Here is a 24,698-nt window from a genome sequence, read left to right on the forward strand (position 1 = left end):
AAAAAACATCTGGAGAGCTACCGTCGGCCACCCCTGGCTTAGAGTGGACCCTCAAGATCCCATGGGGTTTTTTCCTCCCCAGAGTGGAAGGATTGGTTCGTGCGATGCTCCAGCGGAAACAAGGGTGCAGGCCGACAACCCCAAATCTGGGAACACCCCCCCACACACACACACACCTTGAAACTGCCCTCGGAAAGTAGCGGTTCGGGGTCATTTTGTGTTCCATTCGCCTCCTTTTGCAGAAGCTGACGTCCATCAAGATTCAGAATGACAAGATGAGAACGGGCAACTTGCCGGCCAACATGAAGAAAAACAGGGTGCTGCAGATCATTCCATGTGAGTGCGTCGGCATCGCGGAGGGAGCCGCGGCAGCAGAAGCGTCAGTTGTTGGGGGGGGGAGGGGCGGGGAGCAGCAGTGGGCCCTGGAAGGAGCCTTCTGAGAAGGTGGTCCTTGTTTTCCGAGAAGGAGCTGAGAAAGGGGGCGGGACCAGATAAAGAGAAGGGTGGTGTGACCGAGGGTTGCCGGGTCCAATTCAAGAAATATCTGGGGACTTTGGGGGTGGAGCCAGGAGACTTCAGGGGTGGAGCCAGGAGCAAGGTTGTGACAAGCACAATTGAACTCCAAGGGGAGTTCTGGCCACCACATTTAAGGGACTGCACACCTTTCAAATGCCTTCCTTCCATTGGAAATAATGAAGGATAGGACACCTTCTTTTAAGGCTTATAGAATTGGACCTCTTGGTCCCATATGTTCCCCAGAGAGCACTGAGATCTAGCTCCCAAAACCTCTTAAAAATCCCTGGGCCAAGAGAGGCTAGACTGAAGACAACCAGGGAGCAAGCCTTTTCAGCAATGGCCCCTCGATGGTGGGATCAACTTCCAGAGATGGTGCGAGCCCTGCGGGACCTGAACCAGTTCCGCAGGGCTTGCAAAACCTCTCTGTTTCAGCTTGCCTTTGGGACAGAACCTGGTTAAACGGATCTGTAGCCATCCCGCCATCCTGTGCATGATCGCGATCTGTTGCACTTTATAGCACCGTTTTATCCATCTAATTAACTATGTGATTGAATTTGTAACTGAATTGTATTTTAAAACTGTTTGTTTTATATTGTATTTTACTGATATCACGGTGTTCCGTGTCTGTGAGCCGCCCTGAGCCCGCCATTGGCGGGGGAGGGCGGGATATAAAAATAAATTTATCTTATCTTATCTTATCTTGAAACCTGGAGGGTGTTTTGGGGAGAGGCACCAGGTGCTTTAATGCAAATTTGGTGCCTCTAACTCAAAAAAACAGCCCCCTCCCCCAGATACGCACGGATCAATTCTCCATTATACCCTATGGCAGGGGTGGCCCATTGGCCAGCTTGGAGAAAGCATTTAAAGTCTCTTTGAATCACTTTGCCACGCCAGCCAGAGGCTTGGAGAATGCATTTCAAGTTAAAATTATTTTCTTTCTAGATAGATAGACGGATGGACAGATGAGGATGACAGACAGCAGACAATGATAGATAGATAGATTATGAAGATAGATGGATGGACAGACAGACAGACGATGATGATGATAGATGGATTATGATGATAGATGGATGGACAGACAGACAACAACGATGATGATGATAGATGGATTATGATGATAGATAATGATGATGATGGGTGGATGGATGGATGGATGGATGGATGGATGGATGGATGGATGGATGGATGGATGGATGGGTAGATGGATGGATGGATAGGTGGGTGGGTGGATGGATAGGTGGGTGGGTGGATGGATGGATAGATAGATATTTGGTAAGTGAATTTATGTACAAGGTATGTATACAGGAATCTGAAGGGACCCCACTTGGCCTTCTGAATCTTCTCAACCCACCACTTCCCCTCTTGTCCACCGTGGGCAAACACAGCTTTGGAAATTCAAGGTTTCTTTGTGGCTTGAGAACCTCAGCTCTTCATCCAGCCTCTTTCCCTGAAATCACACTGCAGACTATTTACAACAGATCACACTTTTTCCGTAGCTGTTCACCGAATTGTTTTTCTTTTCCCTTTGTTGTGTTCCATAGACGAGTTCAACCGAGTGATCATTCCGGTGAAGAGGGGCGAAGAAAACACAGATTACGTCAACGCTTCTTTTATAGACGTGAGTGGCTGCTTTCTCTCCCCTTCCTTTTTCTGGCGTGCTGTGAATGGAATTGAACTGTAGTTCAAGCGTGTTTCTAGAACAGGCATCTCCAGCCTTTTCAAGCCTGTGGGTGCCATTGGGATCGTGAGACAGTGTGGTGGGGGAAGAAACGCAATGGCTGCCACCACTTACCCGCAGTCACGCGGCGAAGATAACTCTGCTGGGGTGGCAGCTGCTGCCAAAGCAAAATGTTAAAAAAAAAATTGCACCGCCAGTCAAATCTCCCATTGGCCAATCAGATGCCTAGCTGGGGGAAAGCCCCACCTAGCCCCTCCCACTTTCTAACAGCACTCGGCAGCTACCGGGTAGTTTCCCTGGCACTGGGTTGGAGACACCTGCTCTAGAAGAAAGGGTTGGATTTCCAGTCTTCTCCGAGTTATTTCGGGAGCCTTGTATTGTACATTGCTGTTTTAATAAGTGGGAAAAACACTGACCCCCTCTTACGCAAACACAAAATATAACAAATATCTGTGTTTACTAGCAAATCCAAATCGTAGTGTATTCAATGATGAACATCAGTGGTCCCCAACCTTTTTGGCACCAGGGACTGATTTTGTGGAAGACCAATTTTTCCACAGACCGGTTGGGGGGGGGGCATGGTTTCGGGATAATAGAATTATGCACTTTATTTTGGTGTGGTGGTTAACTGCGTAGACTCTCACCTGGAAGAACCGGGTTTGATTTCTCACTCCTGCACTTGCAGCTGCTGGAATGGCCTTGGGTCAGCCATAGCTCTTGCAGAGCTGTCCTTGAAAGGGCAGCTTCTGGGGAGAGCTCTCTAAGCCCCACCTACCTTACAGGGTGTCTGTTGTGGGGGGGAGAAGGGAAAGGAGATTGTGAGCCGCTCTGAGACTCTTCGGAGTGGAGGGCAGGATATAGATCCAATATCTTCATCTACCTCACAGAGGGTCTGTTGTGGGGGAGGAAGGTAAAGGAGATTGTGAGCCACTCTGAGACTCTTCGGAGTGGAGGGCGGGATATAGATCCAATATCTTCATCTACCTCACAGAGGGTCTGTTGTGGGGGAGGAAGGTAAAGGAGATTGTGAGCCATTCTGAGACTCTTCGGAGTGGAGGGCGGGATATAGATCCAATATCTTCATCTACCTCACAGGGGGTCTGTTGTGGGGGAGGAAGGTAAAGGAGATTGTGAGCCGCTCTGAGACTCTTCGGAGTGGAGGGCGGGATATAGATCCAATATCTTCATCTACCTCACAGGGGGTCTGTTGTGGGGGAGGAAGGTAAAGGAGATTGTGAGCCACTCTGAGACTCTTCGGAGTGGAGGGCGGGATATAAATCCAATATCTTCATCTACCTCACAGGGTGTCTGTTGTGGGGGAGGAAGGGAAAGGAGATTGTGAGCCACTCTGAGACTCTTCGGAGTGGAGGGCGGGATATAGATCCAATATCTTCATCTACCTCACAGGGGGTCTGTTGTGGGGGAGGAAGGTAAAGGAGATTGTGAGCCGCTCTGAGACTCTTCGGAGTGGAGGGCGGGATATTGATCCAATATCTTCATCTACCTCACAGGGGGTCTGTTGTGGGGGAGGAAGGTAAAGGAGATTGTGAGCCGCTCTGAGACTCTTCGGAGTGGAGGGCGGGATATTGATCCAATATCTTCATCTACCTCACAGGGGGTCTGTTGTGGGGGAGGAAGGTAAAGGAGATTGTGAGCCACTCTGAGACTCTTCGGAGTGGAGGGCGGGATATAGATCCAATATCTTCATCTACCTCACAGGGTGTCTGTTGTGGAGGAGGAAAGGAAAGAATGTGAGCCACTCTGAGATTCGGAGTGGAGGGCAGGATATAAATCCAACGTCGTCATCGTCTTATTATTATTACTACTACTACATTGTAATATATAATGAAATAATTATACAATTCACGGCCCGGTTGCTAACAGGCCACAGACTGGCACCGGTCTATGGACCGGGGGTCGGGGACCTCTGATGTACATAATATGTATTAATCAGAACATCATACAGAAAGAACAAGAGCCCCATGGCACAGAGTGGTAAAGCTGCAGTACTGTGGTCTGAACGCTCTGCTCACGACCTGAGTTCAATTCCGGCGGAAGCTGGGTTCAGGTAGCCGGCTCCAGGTTGACTCAGCCTTCCATCCTCCCGAGGTCAGTAAAAGGAGTACCCAGCTTGCCGGGGGGGGGGGGGGGAAGTGTAGAGGACTGGGGAAGGCAACGGCAAACCACCCCATAAAAAGTCTGCCGTGAAAATGTGAAAGCAACATCGCCCCAGAGTCAGAAACAACTGATGCTTGCACAGGAGACTACCTTTACTTTTATAGCCCCGTGGCGCAGAGTGTTAAAGCTCCAGAACTGCAGTCCTAAGCTTTGCTCACGACCTGAGTTCGATCCTCGGCGGAAGCTGGATTTTCAGGTAGCCGGCTCGAGGTTGACTCAGCCTTCCATCCTTCCGAGGTCAGTAGAATAAATAGCCAGCTTGCTGGGGGGGGGAAAGCGTAGATGACTGGGGAAGGCAACGGCAAACCACCCCATCAAAAGTCTGCCACGAAAACGTTGTGAAAGCAACATCACCCCAGCGCTTGCACAGGGGACTACCTTTACCTTTTTAACAGAAAGAACAGTAGGAATCGCAGGTGCTGTGGATGGCTATTTTATTGCACGATCTCCTGGTTGATGCATATTATGGACATCATTGAATGCCCTGCAATTTGGATTTGCTAGTAAACATAGATATCGGTTATATTTCGTGTTTGCACGGAGAGGGGTTCAGTGTTTTTCCTCGTAGCTGCTCCTCCGCGGTCCCGGGAACTTGTGACGTTTTAATAAGGCGTTGCTTTCTCTGTAGAGCGGCTCTGTTTTGCTGCATGCTTTGCCCTGAAGTGGAATCGGCTGCCTCGGGAGGTGGTGAGCTCCCCCTCCCTGACAGTCTTTCGAGCTGCAGCTGGGCAAACGCTTTGCAAGAGTGCTCCAGAAATGAGTAGAGCAGGGGTGTGAAAACTCAGACCTCCGATTCAGCAGGAGCTCACAGGAGCACAGCTCCTGAACCTTTCTGAGGCTTCCCCCTCTTCCTCCTCACCTACCTTGTCCACTGAATAGGAGGTGCAGCTGCATAACCATCCCTGGATTAGGAGAACGGGCAGCCAGCCAGCCACCAGGGGCTTTGCCACGCCCCCGGCAGCCCTCATTAACCCCTGGAGAAGCCCACACAACCTTTTCTCCACTTCTTTTGTGGTTTTGGGCAGTGGGTGGTTTCCTGGCCTTTTGACTGGGGGAGGCAGCCCCAGGCGAGCGAGGAGAGCCAGTTTGGTGTAGTGGTTAAGTGTGCGGACTCTTATCTGGGAGAACCGGGTTTGATTCCCCACTCCTCCACTTGCAGCTGCCGGAATGGCCTTGGGTCAGCCATAGCTCTTGCAGAGTTGTCCTTGAAAGGGCAGCTGCTGTGAGAGCCCTCTCAGCCCCACCCACCTCACAGGGTGTCTGTTGTGGGGGAAGAAGGTAAAGGAGATTGTGAGCCGCTCTGAGACTCTTCGGAGTGGAGGGCGGGATATAAATCCAATATCTTCTTCTTCTATCTTCTTCTGAGCTGGCTGGATTTCTAGCCAGCCCAAGCAGGCCTCACTTGCCCGGGGCTCTCCTTTCTTGCATTCGGTTGCTTTTGGCTGGGGGTGGCATATGCTAATGAGCTCCGTCACCTATTTTTCTACAAAACGACCCCTGGTCAAACTCATTTTTTGTGAGGGCCGGATCTGACATATATGAGACCTTGTTGGGCCAGGCCATGTCGGGTTGGGCCGGGCCATGTCAGGCTGCGCCATGTGTGTACCTATTTAAGATTAGGCAGCAGAGATATAAATTTTATAAAGAACGCAAACACAAATATATATTTTTAAAAAGACCTAAAACACGCTTAAAACGTTGGCACTCGTTGGTCTTCAAGGCGCTTTCTTTGTATTTCTCCCATGGGATCCGGGGAACTGGGAAAAGGAAGCTCTGGCTCTTTCCTTCCTTCCCCAGGGACTGGGTGGGGGAGGAGCCTCAGCCAATAGAAGGAAGAGAGGCTCAGTTCAGTAGAGCTGCCGTGTGATGGGACAAGAGGTTTTGTAATGCCGCTGAATGCTGCTGCCTGGTAACCGTGTCTTTAAAATTCCAGGGCTATCGCCAGAAAGACTCCTACATCGCCAGCCAAGGCCCTCTCCAGCACACGATAGAGGACTTCTGGCGAATGATTTGGGAGTGGAAGTCCTGCTCCATCGTTATGTTGACGGAGCTGGAAGAACGGGGTCAGGTGAGCTTGGGTCTGGAGGGCCTGCAGCTGTCTCCTGCTGACGGTGCAACGCTGTCAGCTTGGCCTAGGGTGCACTGAACTCTTCAGAGGAAGACAAGGGCTTACCTGCAACTAGTTCCATTGTGGTGTTTGGCCCTTTGGTACCCTCAAGAGCGGACTGGATAAACATCTGGAGCGGAGGTCCATCAGTGGCTATTGGCCACAAGGTATAGATGGAACTCTCTGTATGAGGCAGTGAGGCTCTGTATTCTTGGGGGTTGGGGGGGGTGCAGTGGGAGGGCTTCTAGTGTCCTGGCCTCACTCGTGGGGCACTTGGGGTTTTTGCCACTGTGTGACACAGAGTGTTGGACTGGATGGGCCATTGGCCTGATCCAACATGGCTTCTCTTATGTTCTTTTGGAGATAGGGCTTCTAGTGTCCTGGCCCCACTGGTGGACCTCCTGATGGCACCTGGTTTTTTGGCTACTGTGTGACACAGAGTGCTGGACAGGATGGGCCATTGGCCTGATCCAACATGGCTTCTCTTATGTTCTTAAGCTCAGGTTTGTCCCTATTGCTTTTTGCTCCCCACCCCTTTCCATGCTGGGTTTTGCTCCCTCTAGTGGTCAGAGTGATATTTACATAGCTGTACATCCAACATAAAAGCCTTCAATTTAAAAAGAAAAAAAATCACCAAAGCAATAAGGACACATGAGGAACAAAAATGAGAATGCGAAAGAGCCCAATAAATAGGGATCCACTGTGGTTTCGAACTCAAGAGAAGCCATGCTGGATCCGGCCAGTGGCCCATCCAGTCCAACGCTGTCACACAGTAGCCAAAAACCCAGGTGCCATCAGGAGGTCCACTAGTGAGGCCAGGACACTAGAAGCCCTCCCACTGCTGAACCCCTCCCAAGGCACCAGAATACAGAGGTTTAGTGATTACAGTGATGGACTAGGATCTGTGAGAACCAGTCTGACTGCATTTGTCTTAGAAAGTCAGCAAGCAGGCACCGAAATACTGAAATTCCGCACCAAGGAAGCGTAAATTCTGTGTCCAGAATCAGACCTGTGCTATCTCGGGCTAATGTGCTTGATGTGTATCCTTGCAATATCTGACAGATTGATTTGTAATAGGGCCCGGCCGCTGAGTCATAACAGTAAAATATAAAAAGATTTAAAACCCACAGCGTTAAAACCACGGTCTAATGTACAAAGACGGTGACTACAATGAATTTCATCTGGTGGATCCAGTAAAGGTACAATCTGGGCTTGTGTATTGGGCAAGGAGGCAGGCTGTTGCAGTGGTGTTCCCTCTGAGCTGAGTTAATGTGAGCTAGTTCAGTTTTTTAGCCTCTGGCTCACACATTTTTGTCTTGGCTCAGGAAACAAAAAAAAAAAATGGCCCCAGAGCAAACTGGTTTATGCAGCAGCTCACAGCTTTAACGCCAGTAGCTCACAAAGTAGAATTTTGGCTCACAAGACTCCACAGCTTAGAGTTGGGAGAGCCGGGTTTGATTCTCTGCTCCTTCAACTGCACCTGCTGGTATGACCTTGAACATATGAAGCTGCCTTATACTGAATCAGACCTTTGGTCCATCAAAGTCAGTATTGTCTTGAGTTAGTCATAACTCTCGCAGAGCTGTTCCTCTCAAGAGCAGTTCTCTCAGAGCTCTCTCAGCCCCACCTATCTCACAGGGCATCTGTTGAAGGAGATTGTAAACTGCTCTGAGACTCCTTCGGGTAGTGAAGGGTGGGGTATAAATCCAAACTATTATTATTATTAAACTAGCCTTTATTTGCCTACTGTTTGACAGGACAATTTTTGTAGCAGGAACTCCTTTGCATATTAGGCCACACACTCCTGATGTAGCCAGTCCTCCAAGAGCTTACAGTAGGCCCTGTTCGAAGAGCCCTGTAAGTTCTTGGAGGATTGGCTACATCGGGGTGGGGGGGGGTGCAGCCTGATATGCAAAGGAGCTCCTGCTACAAAAAAGGCCCTGCTGTTTGAACTTCTGACTCCTCATTTGAGGCTAGCATAGCCTTGTCCTAACTGAAAGAATTGCGGCCCAGGGAGAGGAAGTCAGGAAACCTTCTGTCTCCCGCTTCACATTCCCCCACCCGTTTTGCTTCCTTCTCAGGAGAAATGCGCCCAGTACTGGCCTTCTGACGGCTCCGTGTCTTACGGGGACATCACTGTGGAGCTGAAGAAAGAGGAGGAGTGCGAGAGCTACACAGTGCGGGACCTGCTGGTGGCAAACACCAGGGTAGGGGGCACGGTGATCCTGTGCACATTGGCTCGCTGCCTTTTGTCTCACTTTTTCCCCTTTGCCATCTTGACCTCTCCTATCTCCAGCTGGCTCCCATTGGGGCCTCCTTTCCGGTCCACTTTTTCCATCAAGCCTTTTCCTGGCGCTATCTCTATCCCGAGGGCTTCAGGGCTGTACGTGTTGATGCTGCCCCCCCCCCTTGCCAGGCATGCCTTGGTTCCTCATTTGAATCATTGGGAAAGAGAGCCTTTCTGCGACAACTTCCCTCTGGTTCCTTCTCCAGTCATCACCTTGTCTGATCAGTTTTCCGACAAGGGCTTTCACTAAAAAAAAGGAGAAGACCAGGGGTGGGGTTCTAGCAGGAGCTCCTTTGCATATTAGACCACACACACACACACACCCCGATGTGGCCAATCCTACGAGAGCTTACAAGGCTCTTCTTTGTAAGCTCTTGGAGGATTGGCTTCATCGGAGGGGGGGTGGCCTAATATGCAAAGGAACTCCTGCTAGAATTCTACCCCTGCTCCTTTGCATGTTAGGCCACACCCCCTGATGTGGCCAGTCCTCCGAGAGCTTACAAGGCTCTTCTTTGTAAGCTCTTGGAGGATTGGCTGCATCGGAGGGAGGGGGTGGCCTAATATGCAAAGGAGCTCCTGCTAGAATCCCACCGCTGGAACTCTCTTCCAGGAATTTGTCCAATCCCCTTTTAAAGCTGTCTACAGCTGTGGTCCTCACGACATCCGCTGGCAAGCAGTTCCACAGTGGAATCCCTGGCTGTGTAACAAAGTATTTCCTTTTGTCTGTCCTGAATCCACTGCCCCTCGGCTTCATTCGGTGGCCGCAAGCTCTAGGATTTAGGGAGCGGGAGAAAAAGTCCTTACCAACATGGCTTCTTACGTTCTCTGATTTTCTTACTTGTTAAGATAAGGACCCAGATAGCAGAGATCAGTCCCCCTGGAGAAAATGACAGCTTTGGAGAGTGGTCTCTAGAGCAGTATGCCTTGCTAAGGCCTCTCCCCAAACCCTGCTTTTGTCAGGTTCCACCCCTCCCAAACCTCCAGGAACCTCCCAACGCATTGCTGGCTACCAGGGGTGGCATTCTAGCAGGGAGTTCCTTTGCATTTTAGGCCACACCCCCTGATGTAGCCAATCCTCCCAAGAGCTTACAAAGAAGAGCCTTATGAGCTCTTGGAGGATTGGCTACATCAAGAGGGTGTGGCCTAATATGCAAAGGAGCTCCTGCTAGAATTCCACCCCTGGTTGCCCAGGTCTTTTTTTTTTTTGTAGCAGGAGCTCCTTTGCATATTAGGCCGCACCGCCTGATGTAGCCAATCCTCCCAAGAGCTTACAAAAAAGAGCCTCGTAAGCTCTCGGAGGATTGGCTGCATCAAGGGGGTTGGCCTAATATGCAAAGGAGCTCCTGCTAGAAATCCACCCCTGGTTGCTAAGGGCTTTTTTTTTGTAAAAAAAAGAGCCTCGTAAGCTCTCGGAGGATTGGCTACACCGAGGGGGTGTGGCCTAATATGCAAAGGAGCTCCGGCTAGAATCCCGCCCCTGGAGAAGACAAAGCTCCTGCTGGAAAGGAAGGCCAAGCCCTTGGGGAAAAAGAAGGGAGAGGCCTACTGATGGCCTGTGGCTTGGCTCACAACACCAGCTGTCCCTTCCCTTAAATCAGGGGTCCCCGACACGGTGCCCATGTGCACCACGATGCCCGCTGACATCATGCGAGCCAGTTTGGGGTAGTGGTTAAGTCCACGGACTCTAATCTGGGAGAACTGGGTTGGATTCCCCGCTCCTCCACGTGCCCCTACTGAGGTGACCCTGAGCCGGTCACAAGTTCTCGCAGAACTGTTCCTCTCGAGAGCAGTTTCTGTCAGAGCTCTCTCAGCCCCGCCTGCCTCACAGGTGGGGAAAGGAGATTGGAAGCTGCTCTGAGGCTCCTTTGGGTAATGAAGGGCAAGGTATAAATCCAATCTCCTCCTCTTCTTCTTTTCTGATGCCCAAGAGTTTTTAGAAGGTGAGCAAGGCCAGGTATGGCTTTTGCCCTGCAGAGCTTCCGAATGACCTATGGAAGTTAGATAGGCTGTGCAGATTTTTAAAAAAATGTTTGCCTTGCTAGCTGCCACCACAGCACGAGCTGGGCTTTTTTGTAGCGGGAGCTCCTTTGCATATTAGGCTACACACCCCTGATGTAGCCAATCCTCCTGGAGCTTACAGTAGGCCCTGTGCAAAGAGCCCTGTAAGCTCTTGGAAGATTGGCTACATTAAAGGGGTGTGGCCTAATATGCAAAGGAGTTCCTGCTACAAAAAAAAGCCCCGGGCACAAGAACCTTCACTGTATGACAGCAGCTAAGCTGCAGCGGTGGTGTTTGCGGCTGGCTCCACTCCCCCCCCCCAAACAGCACCTGTTTTTGAGGCAGCTGTTTTGTAACTAGCTCCACCTCCCATAGCAGCCATTTTGTAACTAGCTCCGCCTCCCATGGCAACCATTTTGTGACTAGCTCCGCCTCCCGTGGCAGCCATTTTGTTGCAGTGCCCTTTTTTGTGTCCAAATCCCAGAAGGTGTCCGCAGGGTCCAAAAAGGGTTGGGGGACCCCCCCTTCTCTTAAATCCTAGCGGTGTTTCGGAGTCTCTCTCCAGATCCGACTGGAAGCTTTTCTGAGTCTTCCTTCCCTTCTGTTCGGCCAGGAAAACAAGAGCCGGCAGATCCGGCAGTTCCACTTCCACGGCTGGCCGGAGGTCGGTATCCCCTCTGACGGGAAAGGGATGATCAACATCATAGCGGCCGTGCAGAAGCAGCAGCAGCAGTCGGGGAATCATCCCATCACCGTGCACTGCAGGTAATCGAGCGGCTCCTGCCCGCCACCCGGCAGGCCTAGATGATCGGCTCCCATCACGCAGGCTGTGGCATACAGTGCTGGCCTTAGGGCTCCCTGCCCGGCGCCCCCCTTCCCTCCACAGCACCACACTCCATCATCCATCCCCTCCCCGAAGCGTGATGAGGCTGCCTCGAAGCTGGTAGGGCCCAGCCTCATCGCGGTGAGCTTCGAGGGGCGGCAGAAGAGAAGGGAGGTGGCTGGCGGCAGTGGCGGAAGTGAGCTTCGGTTGGGCGGGCGGAACGGCAGAAGGGAGGCAGCTAGCATTGTCTGGCGGCAGAAGGGAGGGGAGGTGGCTGGCGGCAGAAGGGAAGGGAGGTGGCTGGCAGCAGTGGCGGGAGCGAGCTTCGGTGGGGCGGGCGGAACGGCAGAAGGGAGGGGGCTAGCAGTGTCTGGCGGCAGCAGCGGGGGCTGGGGGTGGAGAGAGGCAAACTAGGCGGTTGTTTGGGGCACCAGGAAGAGGGGGGAAGAGCCCAATCCGGCGCCCCACTCCCGGCCCCCTAGGCAACCGCCTTGTTTGCCTGGTGGCCGGCCGGCCCTGGTGGTGATGTCACGGGCGACAGGAATTGGTAAGGTTGAGCATCCTGGAGGCACGAGAAGGGAAGGAACGGGTCCAGCAAGGAACACACCGACCTGCCCGAAGCCCTCTAATGGCAAAACCCCATTCCAAACACGAGGCGGTCTGCCGCAAAAGCAAAACCCAGGCGTGAAAACTCTCAGAGAACATTCTCTAGCTCTGCAGCTTGTTTCAGAGGGTGGTCGTGCTGGTCTGCAGCAGAAGAGTGAGATTCAGATCTAGGAGCACCTTGGAGATCAACAAGATTGTCAGGGCAGAGTCGAAAGATCCCTCCCTCAGATACACTAGGGCAGGGGTGTCAAACATGCAGCCCAGGGGCCGAATCGGCCCCCGGAGGGCTCCTATCAGGCCCCCGAGCAACTGGCTGTCGTCTGCTTCCTTCTCCCCCTCTCTTGCTTCCTTCTGCATCACAGCTTGCTTTGCAAGGCTTGCTCAATCGCACAGGAGCTACAGAGCAAAACCTCTATTTTCTCCATTGGCTGAGGCTCCTCCCTTGGGGAGGAATAGGGGGAGGGAGAGCTTGTCTTTCCAGACTCTCTCAGTCACGCAGTGGAACTACTGAGCCAAGCCTCTCTTCCTTCTAGCGGCTTAGGCTCCTCCCCCTCCTCATCCCCTGGGGAAGAAAGGAAGGAAAGAGCCAGAGCTTCCATTCCCCAGTTCCCTAGATCCCTTGGGAGAAATACAAAGAAAGTACCTTTAAGACAACTGAGTGTTAATCTTTTAAGCATGTTTTATTTTAAGGGTTTAAAAAAAAAAAACTTTAAATGTGTTTTTCTGTGTTCTTTAAAAAGTTTATACCTCTGCTGCCTAATCTTAAATAGGTACACACATGGCCCGGCCCGGCAAGGCCTCAGATCCGGCTTATGAGTTTGACACCCCTACTTAGGGTTTTCAAGGCAAGAGATGTTCAGTGGTCCATTTAGTCCAGCATTCACAGTGGCCAACCGGTTTCTCTGGGCAGAGAGACTGAGGGCTTCGACAGCTGCTATATCTGGGTTGAGAAGTTTCCTGCTTCTGAATGCGGAGTTTCCCCTCAGCCGCCATGCCTAGTAGCCATCGATAGACTTTTCTTCCCTGAATCTATCATAAGAACGTAAGAGAAGCCACATTGGATCAGGCCAGTGGCCCCTCCAGTCCAACACTCTGTGTCACATAAGAACATAAGAGAAGCCATGTTGGATCAGGCCAGTGGCCCATCCAGTCCAACACTCCGTGTCACATAAGAACATAAGAGAAGCCCTGTTGGATCAGGCCAATGGCCCATCCAGTCCAACACTCTGTGTCACATAAGAACATAAGAGAAGCCATGTTAGATCAGGCCAGTGGCCCATCCAGTCCAACACTCTGTGTCACATAAGAACATAAGAGAAGCCCTGTTGGATCAGGCCAATGGCCCATCCAGTCCAACACTCTGTGTCACATAAGAACATAAGAGAAGCCCTGTTGGATCAGGCCAGTGGCCCATCCAGTCCAACACTCTGTGTCACATAAGAACATAAGAGAAGCCATGTTAGATCAGGCCAGTGGCCCATCCAGTCCAACACTCTGTGTCACATAAGAACATAAGAGAAGCCCTGTTGGATCAGGCCAGTGGCCCATCCACTCCAACACTCTGTGTCACATAAGAACATAAGAGAAGCCCTGTTGGATCAGGCCAGTGGCCCATCCAGTCCAACACTCTGTGTCACATAAGAACATAAGAGAAGCCCTGTTGGATCAGGCCAATGGCCCATCCAGTCCAACACTCTGTGTCACATAAGAACATAAGAGAAGCCATGTTGGATCAGGCCAGTGGCCCATCCAGTCCAACACTCTGTGTCACATAAGAACATAAGAGAAGCCCTGTTGGATCAGGCCAGTGGCCCATCCAGTCCAACACTCTGTGTCACATAAGAACATAAGAGAAGCCCTGTTGGATCAGGCCAGTGGCCCATCCAGTCCAACACTCTGTGTCACATAAGAACATAAGAGAAGCCATGTTGGATCAGGCCAGTGGCCCATCCAGTCCAACACTCTGTGTCACATAAGAACATAAGAGAAGCCATGTTGGATCAGGCCAGTGGCCCATCCAGTCCAACATTCTGTGTCACATAAGAACATAAGAGAAGCCATGTTGGATCAGGCCAGTGGCCCATCCAGTCCAACACTCTGTGTCACATAAGAACATAAGAGAAGCCATGTTGGATCAGGCCAGTGGCCCATCCAGTCCAACATTCTGTGTCACATAAGAACATAAGAGAAGCCCTGTTGGATCAGGCCAGTGACCCATCCAGTCCAACACTCTGTGTCACATAAGAACATAAGAGAAGCCCTGTTGGATCAGGCCAGTGGCCCATCCAGTCCAACACTCTGTGTCACATGAGAACATAAGAGAAGCCCTGTTGGATCAGGCCAGTGGCCCATCCAGTCCAACATTCTGTGTCACATGAGAACATAAGAAAAGCCCTGTTGGATCAGGCCAATGGCCCATCCAGTCCAACATTCTGTGTCACATGAGAACATAAGAGAAGCCCTGTTGGATCAGGCCAGTGGCCCATCCAGTCCAACACTCTGTGTCTCATAAGAACGTAAGAGAAGCCACGATGGATCAGGCCAATGGCCCATCCAGTCCAACACTCTGTGTCACATAAGAGAGGACATGTTGGATCAGGCCAGTGACCCATCAGGTCCAACACTCTGTGTCACATAAGAACATAAGAGAAGCCATCTTGGATCAGGCCAATGGCCCATCCAGTCCAACACTCTGTGTCACATAAGAGAAGCCACGTTGGATCAGGCCAGTGGCTCATCCAGTCCAACACTCTGTGTCACATAAGAACATAAGAGAGGACATGTTGGATCAGGCCAGTGACCCATCAGGTCCAACACTCTGTGTCACATAAGAACATTTTATTTATTTATTTATTTATTCGGGATTTGTATCCCGCCCTTCCCACCAGTGGCTCAGGACGGCTTCCAACAATTAATCAAACATAAATTTAACAATTTTAAGTATAAAACAATTAAATAATTAACATTTAAACATCAAAAACCAGTAACATTCAATTCATAAAACAATACAGCTTAAAACCAATAACATGTCATTTTATGTAAACAGATGGCTGGCCAGTTACGTCAAGTTTTTATCCCAGCTAGGTGTAAGCTAGCCGGAAGAGGGTCGTCTTACAGGCCCTGCGGAATTGAGCCAAGTCCCGCAGGGCCCTCACCTCTTCCGGCAGCTGATTCCACCAAGTGGGGGCCATAACGGAGAAAGCCCTTTCTCTGGTGACTTTCAAGCGGGCTTCTTTTGGCCCGGGGATAGAGAGGAGATTTTGTGTTCCTGACCTCAGTGCTCTCTGGGGAACATGTGGGGAGAGACGGTCCTTCAGGTAGGCAGGTCCCAGGCCATATAGGGCTTTAAAGGTAATAACCAGCACCTTGTACTGGACTCGGTACATCACTGGAAGCCAGTGCAGAGTCCGAAGACCCGGCCGAATGTGTCCCCACTTTGGGAGACCCAATAACAGCCGGGCCGCGGCATTCTGCACCAGCTGCAGTTTCCGAGTCCGGGACAGGGGCAGCCTCATGTAGAGGGCATTGCAGTAGTCCAACCTCGAGGTGACCGTAGCATGGATCACTGTTGCTAGATCGTCACGCTCCAGGAAGGGGGCCAGCTGCCTTGCCCGCCTAAGATGAAAAAATGCGGACTTGGCAGCGGCTGCTATCTGAGCCTCCATCTTTAAGGAAGGCTCCAACAGCACCCCCAAGCTCCTGACTCTGTCCGCCGCCATCAGCGGCGCACCGTCAAAAGCTGGCAGGGGAATCCCCCCCCCCCGGGCCGCGGCGACCCAAGCAAAGGACCTTTGTCTTCGTTGGATTTAGCTTCAGCCCACTCAGTCTGAGCCACTCAGCCACGGCCCGTAATGCCCGGTCAAGATTTTCCGGGGCGCAGACCGGCCGGCCGTCCATCAGTAGGTAGAGCTGGGTGTCATCAGCATACTGGTGACACCCCAGCCCATACCTTCGGGCAATCTGGGCAAGAGGCCGCATGTAGATATTGAATAACATCGGGGAGAGAACCGCCCCCTGGGGCACACCACAATCAAGTCCAGTCCATCCAGTCCAACACTCTGTGTCACATAAGAGAAGCCATCTTGGATCAGGCCAGTGTCCCATCCAGTCCAACACTCTGTGTCACATAAGAGAAGCCACGTTGGATCAGGCCAATGGCCCATCCAGTCCAACACTCTGTACATGAGAACATAAGAGAAGCCACATTGGATTAGGCCAAAGGTCCATCCAGTCCAACACTCTGTCACATAAGAGAAGCCACGTTGGATCAGGCTAGTGGCCCATCCAGTCCAACACTCTGTGTCACACAGTGGCCAATATATGTGTGTGTGTATATATATATAATCCCCCTGTTCGTTCCTATGGCCATCACGACAGTCTAAGGCAGCAGATTCCACATTCCACATGCCGGTTACAGTAACCCATATAAATTGTGCTGAGAGAACAAAGGTAAAATTGCTGTAATCCATTATAAAAACATACATGCATACAGTTAATAATGGGATTAAGCATTTTAAAAACTACCAACTTCAGAGAAAAAGAAAGAAAATGCCTAGCTATTTCCCTTCAGAGCCATGAGTGACTTTCTAGTTCTGGTGGCAAGCCAGCCAAATTTAGCTAATTTGAGTATAACTCTAGGGTTCCTGTCATTCAAAAGATCCTTCAGTTGTTGCATTTTTTGATTAAGAGTAAATGACCGTTTTCGCACACAGCTTACCTCGCAGTCACCATCCTGTTCCCTCCACAGCGTCTGTCAGATTTCCCACCATCTGCGCCGGAGTTACAGGAAGTGCCGCGGCTTTTGCGTAGCAAAGGTAAACTGGGTTTTAGCTGTTTACGTTTGCTACGCAAAACCTGCGGCACTTCCTGTAACTTCAGCGCAGATGGTGGGAAATCCGACCAGACGCTGCGGAGGGAACAGGATTGTGACTGCGAGGTGAGCTGTGTGCGAAAACGGTTGCAGGCAAGATTGCAGGAGAAGGAAAAATTTCACGGTGAGTGCTGTACACCTTGCAGTCATACAGGACTCCCGTTCCATCATTTTCTGCGCGAAGTAGTATTTCCTTTTGTCCCTCCTGAACCTTCTGCCCATCGTTGTCTTTGAATGCCCTTGAGTTCTGGTATTTTGAGGAAAAGGAGGAAAAAAACAATCCTCCAGACTGTGTGCATGATTTTATAAACTTCCATTATGTCCCTCGTCTCTTTTCTAAACTGAAAGGACTCTTCAGCCTTTCCTCATAGAGAAGGTGCTTCAACCGGTGTTCCCTCTAAGCTGCAGGGTCTTGCGAGCAAAACTTCTGCTTTGTGAGCGACTGGCATTAAAGTTGGGAGCGACTGCATCCATTCGTGTGCTCCGGGGTCATCCTCCCTGAGCGAAGACAAAAAAGTGTGAGTCGGGAGATAAAAATCTGTGAGCTAGCTCACGCTAATTCAGCTTAGAGGGAACACTGGCTTCAACCCCCTGAATAACCTCGGTTGTCCTCTTCTGAACTTTTCTCAGCTCTGCGATGTCCTCTTTGAGATACGGTGCGCAGAACTGCTCTCAGTATTCCAAATGAGGCCGCGCCGTAGAGCTGTACAAGGGCATTACAATATTGGCTGCCTTGTTCTCAGTCTCGTTCCTAATAATCCCTAACAAAGAGTTTGCTTCTTCTTTTTCCCGCCCCCCCCCCTTGCCCCTCTTCCCCCCACCCCCCCGTGAAGTGCTGGGGCAGGACGAACAGGGACCTTCTGTGCACTGGGCACTGTTTTGGAAAGAGTCAAAGCGGAGGGGATTCTGGATGTCTTTCAGACAGTGAAGAGCTTGAGGTTACAGAGGCCGCACATGGTCCAAACACTGGTAAGCCCAAACTTCTGTGTGTGTATGTGTGTGGGGAGGGGGGAGCCCATTGGCTGGTATTCATCTCCCTCGAACCCCAGGGTATTGCCTCTCTATTTGCACTCCGTTCTTCCAGCTAGGGAAGGGAGGAAGGACAACTATGAACATATGAAGCTGCCTTCTACTGAATCAGACCCTCGGTCCATCAAAGTCAGTCTTGTCTTCTCAGACTGGCAGCGGCTCTGCAGGGTCTCAAGCTGAGGTTTTTCACACCTATTGGCCTGGACCTTTTTAGTTGGACATGCCGGGGATTGAACTTGGGACCTTCTGCTTACCAAGCAGAGGCTCTGCCACTGAGCCACCGTCCCTCCCCTTAGACATATGAACATAATGTGAATATATGAAGCTGCCTTATACTGAATCAGACCCTCGATCCATCAAAGTCAGTCTTGTCTACTCAGACTGGCAGTCGCTCTCCAGGGTCTCAAGCGGAGGTTTTTCACACCTATTTGCCTGGACCCTTTTTAGTTGGAGTTGCTGGGGATTGAACCGGGGACCTTCTGCTTGCCAAGCAGATGCTCTACCACTGAGCCACCGTCCCTCCCTTTAGACATATGAACATATGAAGCTGCCTTCTATTGAATCAGACCCTGGGTCTATCAAAGTCAGTCTTGTCTACTCAGACTGGCAGCAGGTCTCCAGCTGAGGTTTTTCACACCTATTTGCCTGGACCCTTTTTTGGAGATGCCAGGGATTGAACCTGGGGCCTTCTGCTTCCCAAGCAGATGGTTTACCACTGAGCCACCATCCCTCCCTCATCAGATTAGGGTTGCCAAGTCCAATTCACAGAATATCTGGGGATTTTGGGAGTGGAGCCAGGAGACGTTGGGGGTGGAGCCAGAAGCAAGGGTGTGACGAGCATCATTGAACTACAAAGGGAGTTCTGGCTATCACGTTTAAAGGGACTGTGCTTCTTTTAAATGCCTTCCCTCCGTTGGAAATCATGAAGGATAGGGGCACTTGCTTTGAGGGCACATAGAATTGGTTCCCCTGGTCCAATCCTTTTGAAACCTGGAGGGTGTTTTGAGGAGAGGCACTGGATGCTGTGCTGAGAATCTGGTGCCTCTACCTCAAAAAACAGCACTCCCTCCCAAGAGCCCCAGATAACCACAGAGCAGTTTTCCATTATACTCTATGGGAATTGTTCTCCATAGGGAATTTCCCTCCCTCCCCCCCCCCGCCGTTTCTGATGACCCTGAAGCGGGGGGAGGGCCTCCAAACCAGGGGATCCCCGCCCCCACCTGGGGATTCTGAAAGCTAACAAAAATAAAGTTTGCCCTCACACAAAAATATAACTGGCCTTATCGAAATATATTTATAGCAAACAAAACATCGGCAGGAGAGACAAGCCAGTTAGTAACCTCTCCGGAACAAAAAACCCGGAAGCTGTGGATCTTAGTGAGAAGTGCCTTGCCATGACTGGAGCTTAGAGAAAGCCCGGGAGGCGAAAACGGGTTCTTGATTGCCGGATCCCTCGTTTAGCTCTTATGCAGTAAAAATGGAAATTTCCTGCATGTCTAAGAATCTACATTGACCAGCCAACGTTCGCCCATTCCCCTTGGCGTTCTTAAGGTGGTCCTTCGTTCTAGTTGCTTTGCAGGAGACAACCTGCACCTTCTAGGAAACTGAGTTAAGAAAAAGGAAATTGCCTCCGTGGACTTTAAAATATATATATATATACACCAGGGGTGGCCAACAGTAACTCTACAGAGATTTCTAGATGACGCTTCTGTCTTAGACCCGTGCCAGTCTGGCTTCCGACCGGGCCACGGGACGGAGACGGTCCTGGTCGCCTTGGTGGACGACCTCCAGCGGCAACTGGATCGAGGCGGTGCGGCAATACTGATGTTACTAGATCTGTCGGCTGCGTTTGATACAGTCGACCATCGGTTGCTGATCCACCGCCTCGCCGACATAGGGGTTGAGGGGCTAGCCTTACAATGGCTTTCCTCCTTCCTCATGGGTCGGGGACAGAGGGTGGCGATTGGGGGTGAGCGATCCCAGAGGCGCACACTAGACTGTGGGGTGCCCCAGGGAGCAGTTCTCTCCCCGATGTTATTTAACATCTATATGCGCCCCCTCGCCCAGATTGCCCGGAGATTTGGGCTGGGTTGCCATCAATACGCAGATGACACCCAGCTCTATCTACTAATGGACGGCCGGCCCGCCTCCGCCCCGGGGAACCTGGATCGGGCTTTGCGGGCTGTTGCAACGTGGCTTAGACTGAGTGGGCTGAAGTTAAATCCAGCGAAGACAGAGGTTCTCCATGTGGGTCGTGGCACTCTGGGGAAGGAAATATCTCTCCCGGCCTTTGACGAGGCGCCGCTGAAGACGGCGCAGCGGGTAAAGAGCCTGGGCGTCTTACTGGAGCCTTCATTATCAATGGAGGCCCAGATAACAGCCACTGCCAAATCAGCCTTCTTCCACCTGAGGCGGGCGAGGCAGCTGGCCCCTTTCCTAGAGCGTCAGGACCTAGCAATGGTGATCCACGCGACGGTCACCTCAAGATTGGACTACTGTAACGCTCTCTACATGGGGCTGCCTCTGTACCGGACCCGGGAGCTGCAGCTAGTGCAGAACGCGGCGGCCAGGCTGCTACTTGGTCTCCCAAGATGGGAGCATATACGGCCAGGGCTGCGCGGACTGCACTGGCTGCCAATCGTATACCGGATCCAGTACAAAGTGCTGGTCATAACCTTTAAAGCCCTATATGGCCAAGGACCGACCTACCTGAGGGACCGTCTCTCCCCATATGAGCCCCAGAGAGCACTGAGGTCAGTGGGGAAAAGCAGACTGAATATCCCTGGGCCAAAAGAAGTTAAACTTCAAAGCACCCGCACCCGGGCCTTTTCTGTTGCGGCCCCACAACTCTGGAACCAACTCCCAGAGGAGGTGCGGGCCCTGCGGAACTTAGACCAGTTCCGCAGGGCCTGCAAGACCGCCCTCTTCAAACAGGCGTTCACCAATAACTGAATTAATGTTTACCGCCAGATTAGTAACGTTTACCGCCAATGTTGACTTAGGAATGTTTTAATTAATTATTGATTATTGACTGATTTTAATGTGAATTTTAATGTGAATTTAATGTTTTTATTACTATTGTTTACCTGAAATGCTGTTAGCCGCCCTGAGCCTGCTTCGGCGGGGAGGGCGGGATATAAATAAAATTTTACATTACATTACATTACATTACTCTCCAGATGTTTTTTTGCCTACAACTCCCATCAGCCCCAGCCATTGGCCATGCTGGCTAGGGCTGATGGGTGTTGTAGGCAAGAAACATCTGGAGAGCTACCGTTGGGCACCCCTGATATACATCATTAGGCGCTTGACTCTTCTCCTGCTGATGTTTTGTTTGCTATAAATATATTTCGATAAGGCCAGTTATGTTTTTGTGTTAAAGGTAAAGGTGGCCTGTGCAAGCACCAGTCGTTTCTGACTTCGGGGTGATGTCGCTTTCACAACGTTTTCACGGCAGATTTTTTACGGAGTGGTTTGCCATTGCCTTCCCCAGTCGTCTACACCAGGGGTGGCCAACGGTAGCTCTCCAGATGTTTTTTGCCTACAACTCCCATCAGCCCCAGCCATTGGCCATACTGCCTGGGGCTGATGGGTGTTGTAGGCAAAAAACATCTGGAGAGCTACCGTTGGCCACCCCTGATCTTCACTTCCCCCCCCCCCGCCCCCAGCAAGCTGGGGACTCCTTTGACTGACCTCGGAAGAATGGAAAGCTGAGTCTACCTGGAGCCGGCTACCTGAAAAACCAGCTTCCGCCGGGGATCGAACTCAGGTCATGAGCAGAGGGCTCCGACTGCAGTACTGCAGCTTTAATGCTCTGCGCCACGGGGCAGTAACTTTCAGAAGCACAACCGAGACTAATTTATTCATGGAAGCGTCGCTTTGTATCTCTGCCCCCCTCCTCTGTGTTTCACTTTGGTCGCTTACCCACCGGGGGACTGGCAAGCCTGCATCAGATGCCAGAAGCTGAGCAGGGCCGGCTCTGGGAGGCCTCCAAGGAAGCCCAGGGTTGACGGCAAGCCACCTCTTCTCGTCTCTTACCTAGAAAACCCTGCCTGGTCCCCATAAAGGGGCTGGGACTTGACAGGGTGCGATTATGACACCTTAACTCTTGACAGCCCAGGCTAGCCTGGCCTCATCCGATGGCAGAAGCTTCGCAGGGTCAGTTCCTGATTAGTCACTGGACAGGAAACCACCATGGACGGAGGCGGGGAGCGGCAACCAGCTGAGGACACAGGGTCGCCTGATCTCATCCAATCTCAGAAGCTAAGCAGGGCTGGCCCTGGGCTAGTGCTTGAACAGGAAGCCCAGGGTCGCTATGTAGAAGCAGGCAATGGCAAACCACCTCTGTTCGTCTCTGGCCTTGACCTGGGCTAGCTCGTGCCAAACGTCCTTAACATAAGAGCCACAAAGAATAAACGTCAGATGTTTTGAGAGCTGCAAGACATGAACATGAGAGGGAGGGAAGGAGGGGAGGGAGGGAGGGACGAAGGGAGGGAGGAAGGAGGGAGGGAGGGAAGAAGGAAGGAGGGGAGGGAGGGAAGAAGGAATGGAGGGAAGGAGTGAGGGGGGAAGGAAGAAGGGAGGGAGGGAAGAAGGGATGGAGGGAAGGAGTGAGGGAGGAAGGAAGGAGGGAAGGAAGGAAGCAGGGAGGGAGGGAAGAAGGAAGGGAAGGAGGGAGGGAGGAAGGAGGGGAGGGAGGGAAGAAGGAGGGAGGGAGGGAAGGAAGAAGGGAGGGAAGAAGGAAGGAGGGAGGGAAGAAGGAAGGTGGGGAGGGAGGAAAGAAGGGATGAGGGAAGGAAGGTGGGGAGGGAGGGAAGGAGTGAGGGAGGAAGGGAGGAGGGAAGGAAGAAGGGAGGGAGGGAAGAAGGAAGGGAAGGAGGGAGGAAAGAAGGAAGGGGAGGAAGGAAGGAGGGGAGGGAGGGAAGAAGGAAGGTGGGGAGGGAGGGATGGAGGGAAGGAGTGAGGGAGGAAGGAAGGAGGGAAGGAAGGAGGGAGGGAAGAAGGAAGGGAAGGAGGGAGGAAAGAAGGAAGGTGGGGAGGGAGGGATGGAGGGAAGGAGTGAGGGAGGAAGGAAGAAGGGAGGGAGGGAAGAAGGAAGGGAGGGAGGGAGGGAGGGAAGAAGGAAGGAGGGGAGGGAGGGAAGACAAGTAGATGGGGAGGGGGGAAGATAGGGCGAAAGAAGGCAACTTTAAATGCATTCTCCAAGCCTCTGGCTGGCTTGCCTCGGAGAAGTGATTTAAAGAAAGAAATGTCTTCTCCAAGCTGGCCGATGGAGGCAGCGGGGGCTTCAAGAGCCACGCAATATGTGTGAAAGAGCAGCACGTGGCTCCTGCGCCACAGTTCGGCCACCCCTGGGCTAGCTCAGTCTCATCAGATCTCGGAAGCTGAACAGAGTTGGCCCTGGTTAGTGCTTAGGTGGGCAACTCCCCAAGGAAGTCCAGGGCAGTTACGCAGAGGCCAGCAATGGCAAACCACCCCTGTTCATCTCTTGCCTTGAAAACTCCACGGAAGGTCGCCCTAAGTCACCTGCGACCAGACTGCACAAAAAGGGGGAGTCGGGGGCTTGCCGAGTGATTCCGATTCCTTTGTTGCTCCTCTCAAACAAATGGCATCTTCAGCGCTTCCATTTGCTGCAGGCTGTCGGAGCGAACCTGCGGAGCAGAGGGAAGCGCCGAAAATTCCCTAAACTCGCCGTCCTCGCTCTGTGAATCGGAAGACGAAGCCTCGGCTCTGCTTTCAGGTGTTTCAGGACTGACCGGTCCCTTCTCAAACTGAATCCTCTGCTTTCTCTCTCCCCCATCCCTCCAGGAACAGTACGAATTCTGCTACAAAGTGGTGCAGGAATACATCGACGCCTTTTCAGATTACGCCAACTTCAAGTGAAAAACCGAGAAGAGAGTTGCCTTCTTTAATACTTTGTAATATTCTGTTTGTTAATATTCCCCCCACCCACCCGCCCCCCAAAAATGTGTATATATCTTAACTGTTTAGAGGGTTGGTACCATAAGATTCCTACTAGCTGGAGATTTTTATATGTAGCAAAAAAACGCGTTAGAAAGAGATTGTAGGCACTTTTTTTCCCAATGTTTTATTGGGGAATTAAATAGCGTGATATTTGGATTAATATTGTCAAACCTCTCTTCTGGAGAGCAGACGCAGGCTGTTTTCTTTCCTTTCCACACCCCCGCCCCCCCTGTAAATCTAATATTTTTATTTCCTCGAGGGGAGTAAAGCCTTTTTAAAAACTGAACTTTTATTTCAGATACAGCAGTTTCTTTTTAAGCAGGATTAGCAGCTCGTAAATAGCATTTTTTTAAAAGAGACTTTTGCTCTCCCCACCCCCCCCCACCCGGCCACTTCAAAAGCGGCTTCACGTTTTCCAATTGAAAACAAAAAAAACAAAATAGGAACACGAGTATATTCTAAGCCAGGGGTGGCCAAACTTGTTTAACATAAGAGCCACGAGACTTCAACATCAGATGTTTGAGAGCTGTAAATAGGAAGGAAAGTGGAAAGGAAGCAAATAGATGGGGGAGATGGATGGAGGAGGGAGGGAGAGGTGGAAAGAAAGCAACTTTTGACTTTAACGCATTCTCCAAACGTCTA

The 24,698-nt window shown here is 51.4% G+C and overlaps 1 protein-coding gene across 1 annotated transcript in view; it reads left to right on the plus strand.

Annotated features, from left to right (window-relative positions):
- Positions 1–24,342, plus strand: part of PTPRA (protein tyrosine phosphatase receptor type A) — a 68,292-nt gene extending 43,950 nt beyond the window's left edge. The window contains exons 14-20 of the mRNA XM_060247416.1: positions 243–336; positions 2,058–2,134; positions 6,306–6,440; positions 8,561–8,686; positions 11,378–11,529; positions 17,897–18,032; positions 23,901–24,342. Of these exons, the coding sequence (XP_060103399.1) occupies positions 243–336; positions 2,058–2,134; positions 6,306–6,440; positions 8,561–8,686; positions 11,378–11,529; positions 17,897–18,032; positions 23,901–23,975 (795 nt within the window). The 3' untranslated portion in view covers positions 23,976–24,342. The remainder of the gene's footprint in view (positions 1–242; positions 337–2,057; positions 2,135–6,305; positions 6,441–8,560; positions 8,687–11,377; positions 11,530–17,896; positions 18,033–23,900) is intronic.
- Positions 24,343–24,698: the final 356 nt, after the last annotated feature.

This window comes from Heteronotia binoei, chromosome 9, assembly GCF_032191835.1.
Source record: "Heteronotia binoei isolate CCM8104 ecotype False Entrance Well chromosome 9, APGP_CSIRO_Hbin_v1, whole genome shotgun sequence".
Taxonomy (NCBI): Eukaryota; Metazoa; Chordata; class Lepidosauria; order Squamata; family Gekkonidae; genus Heteronotia; species Heteronotia binoei.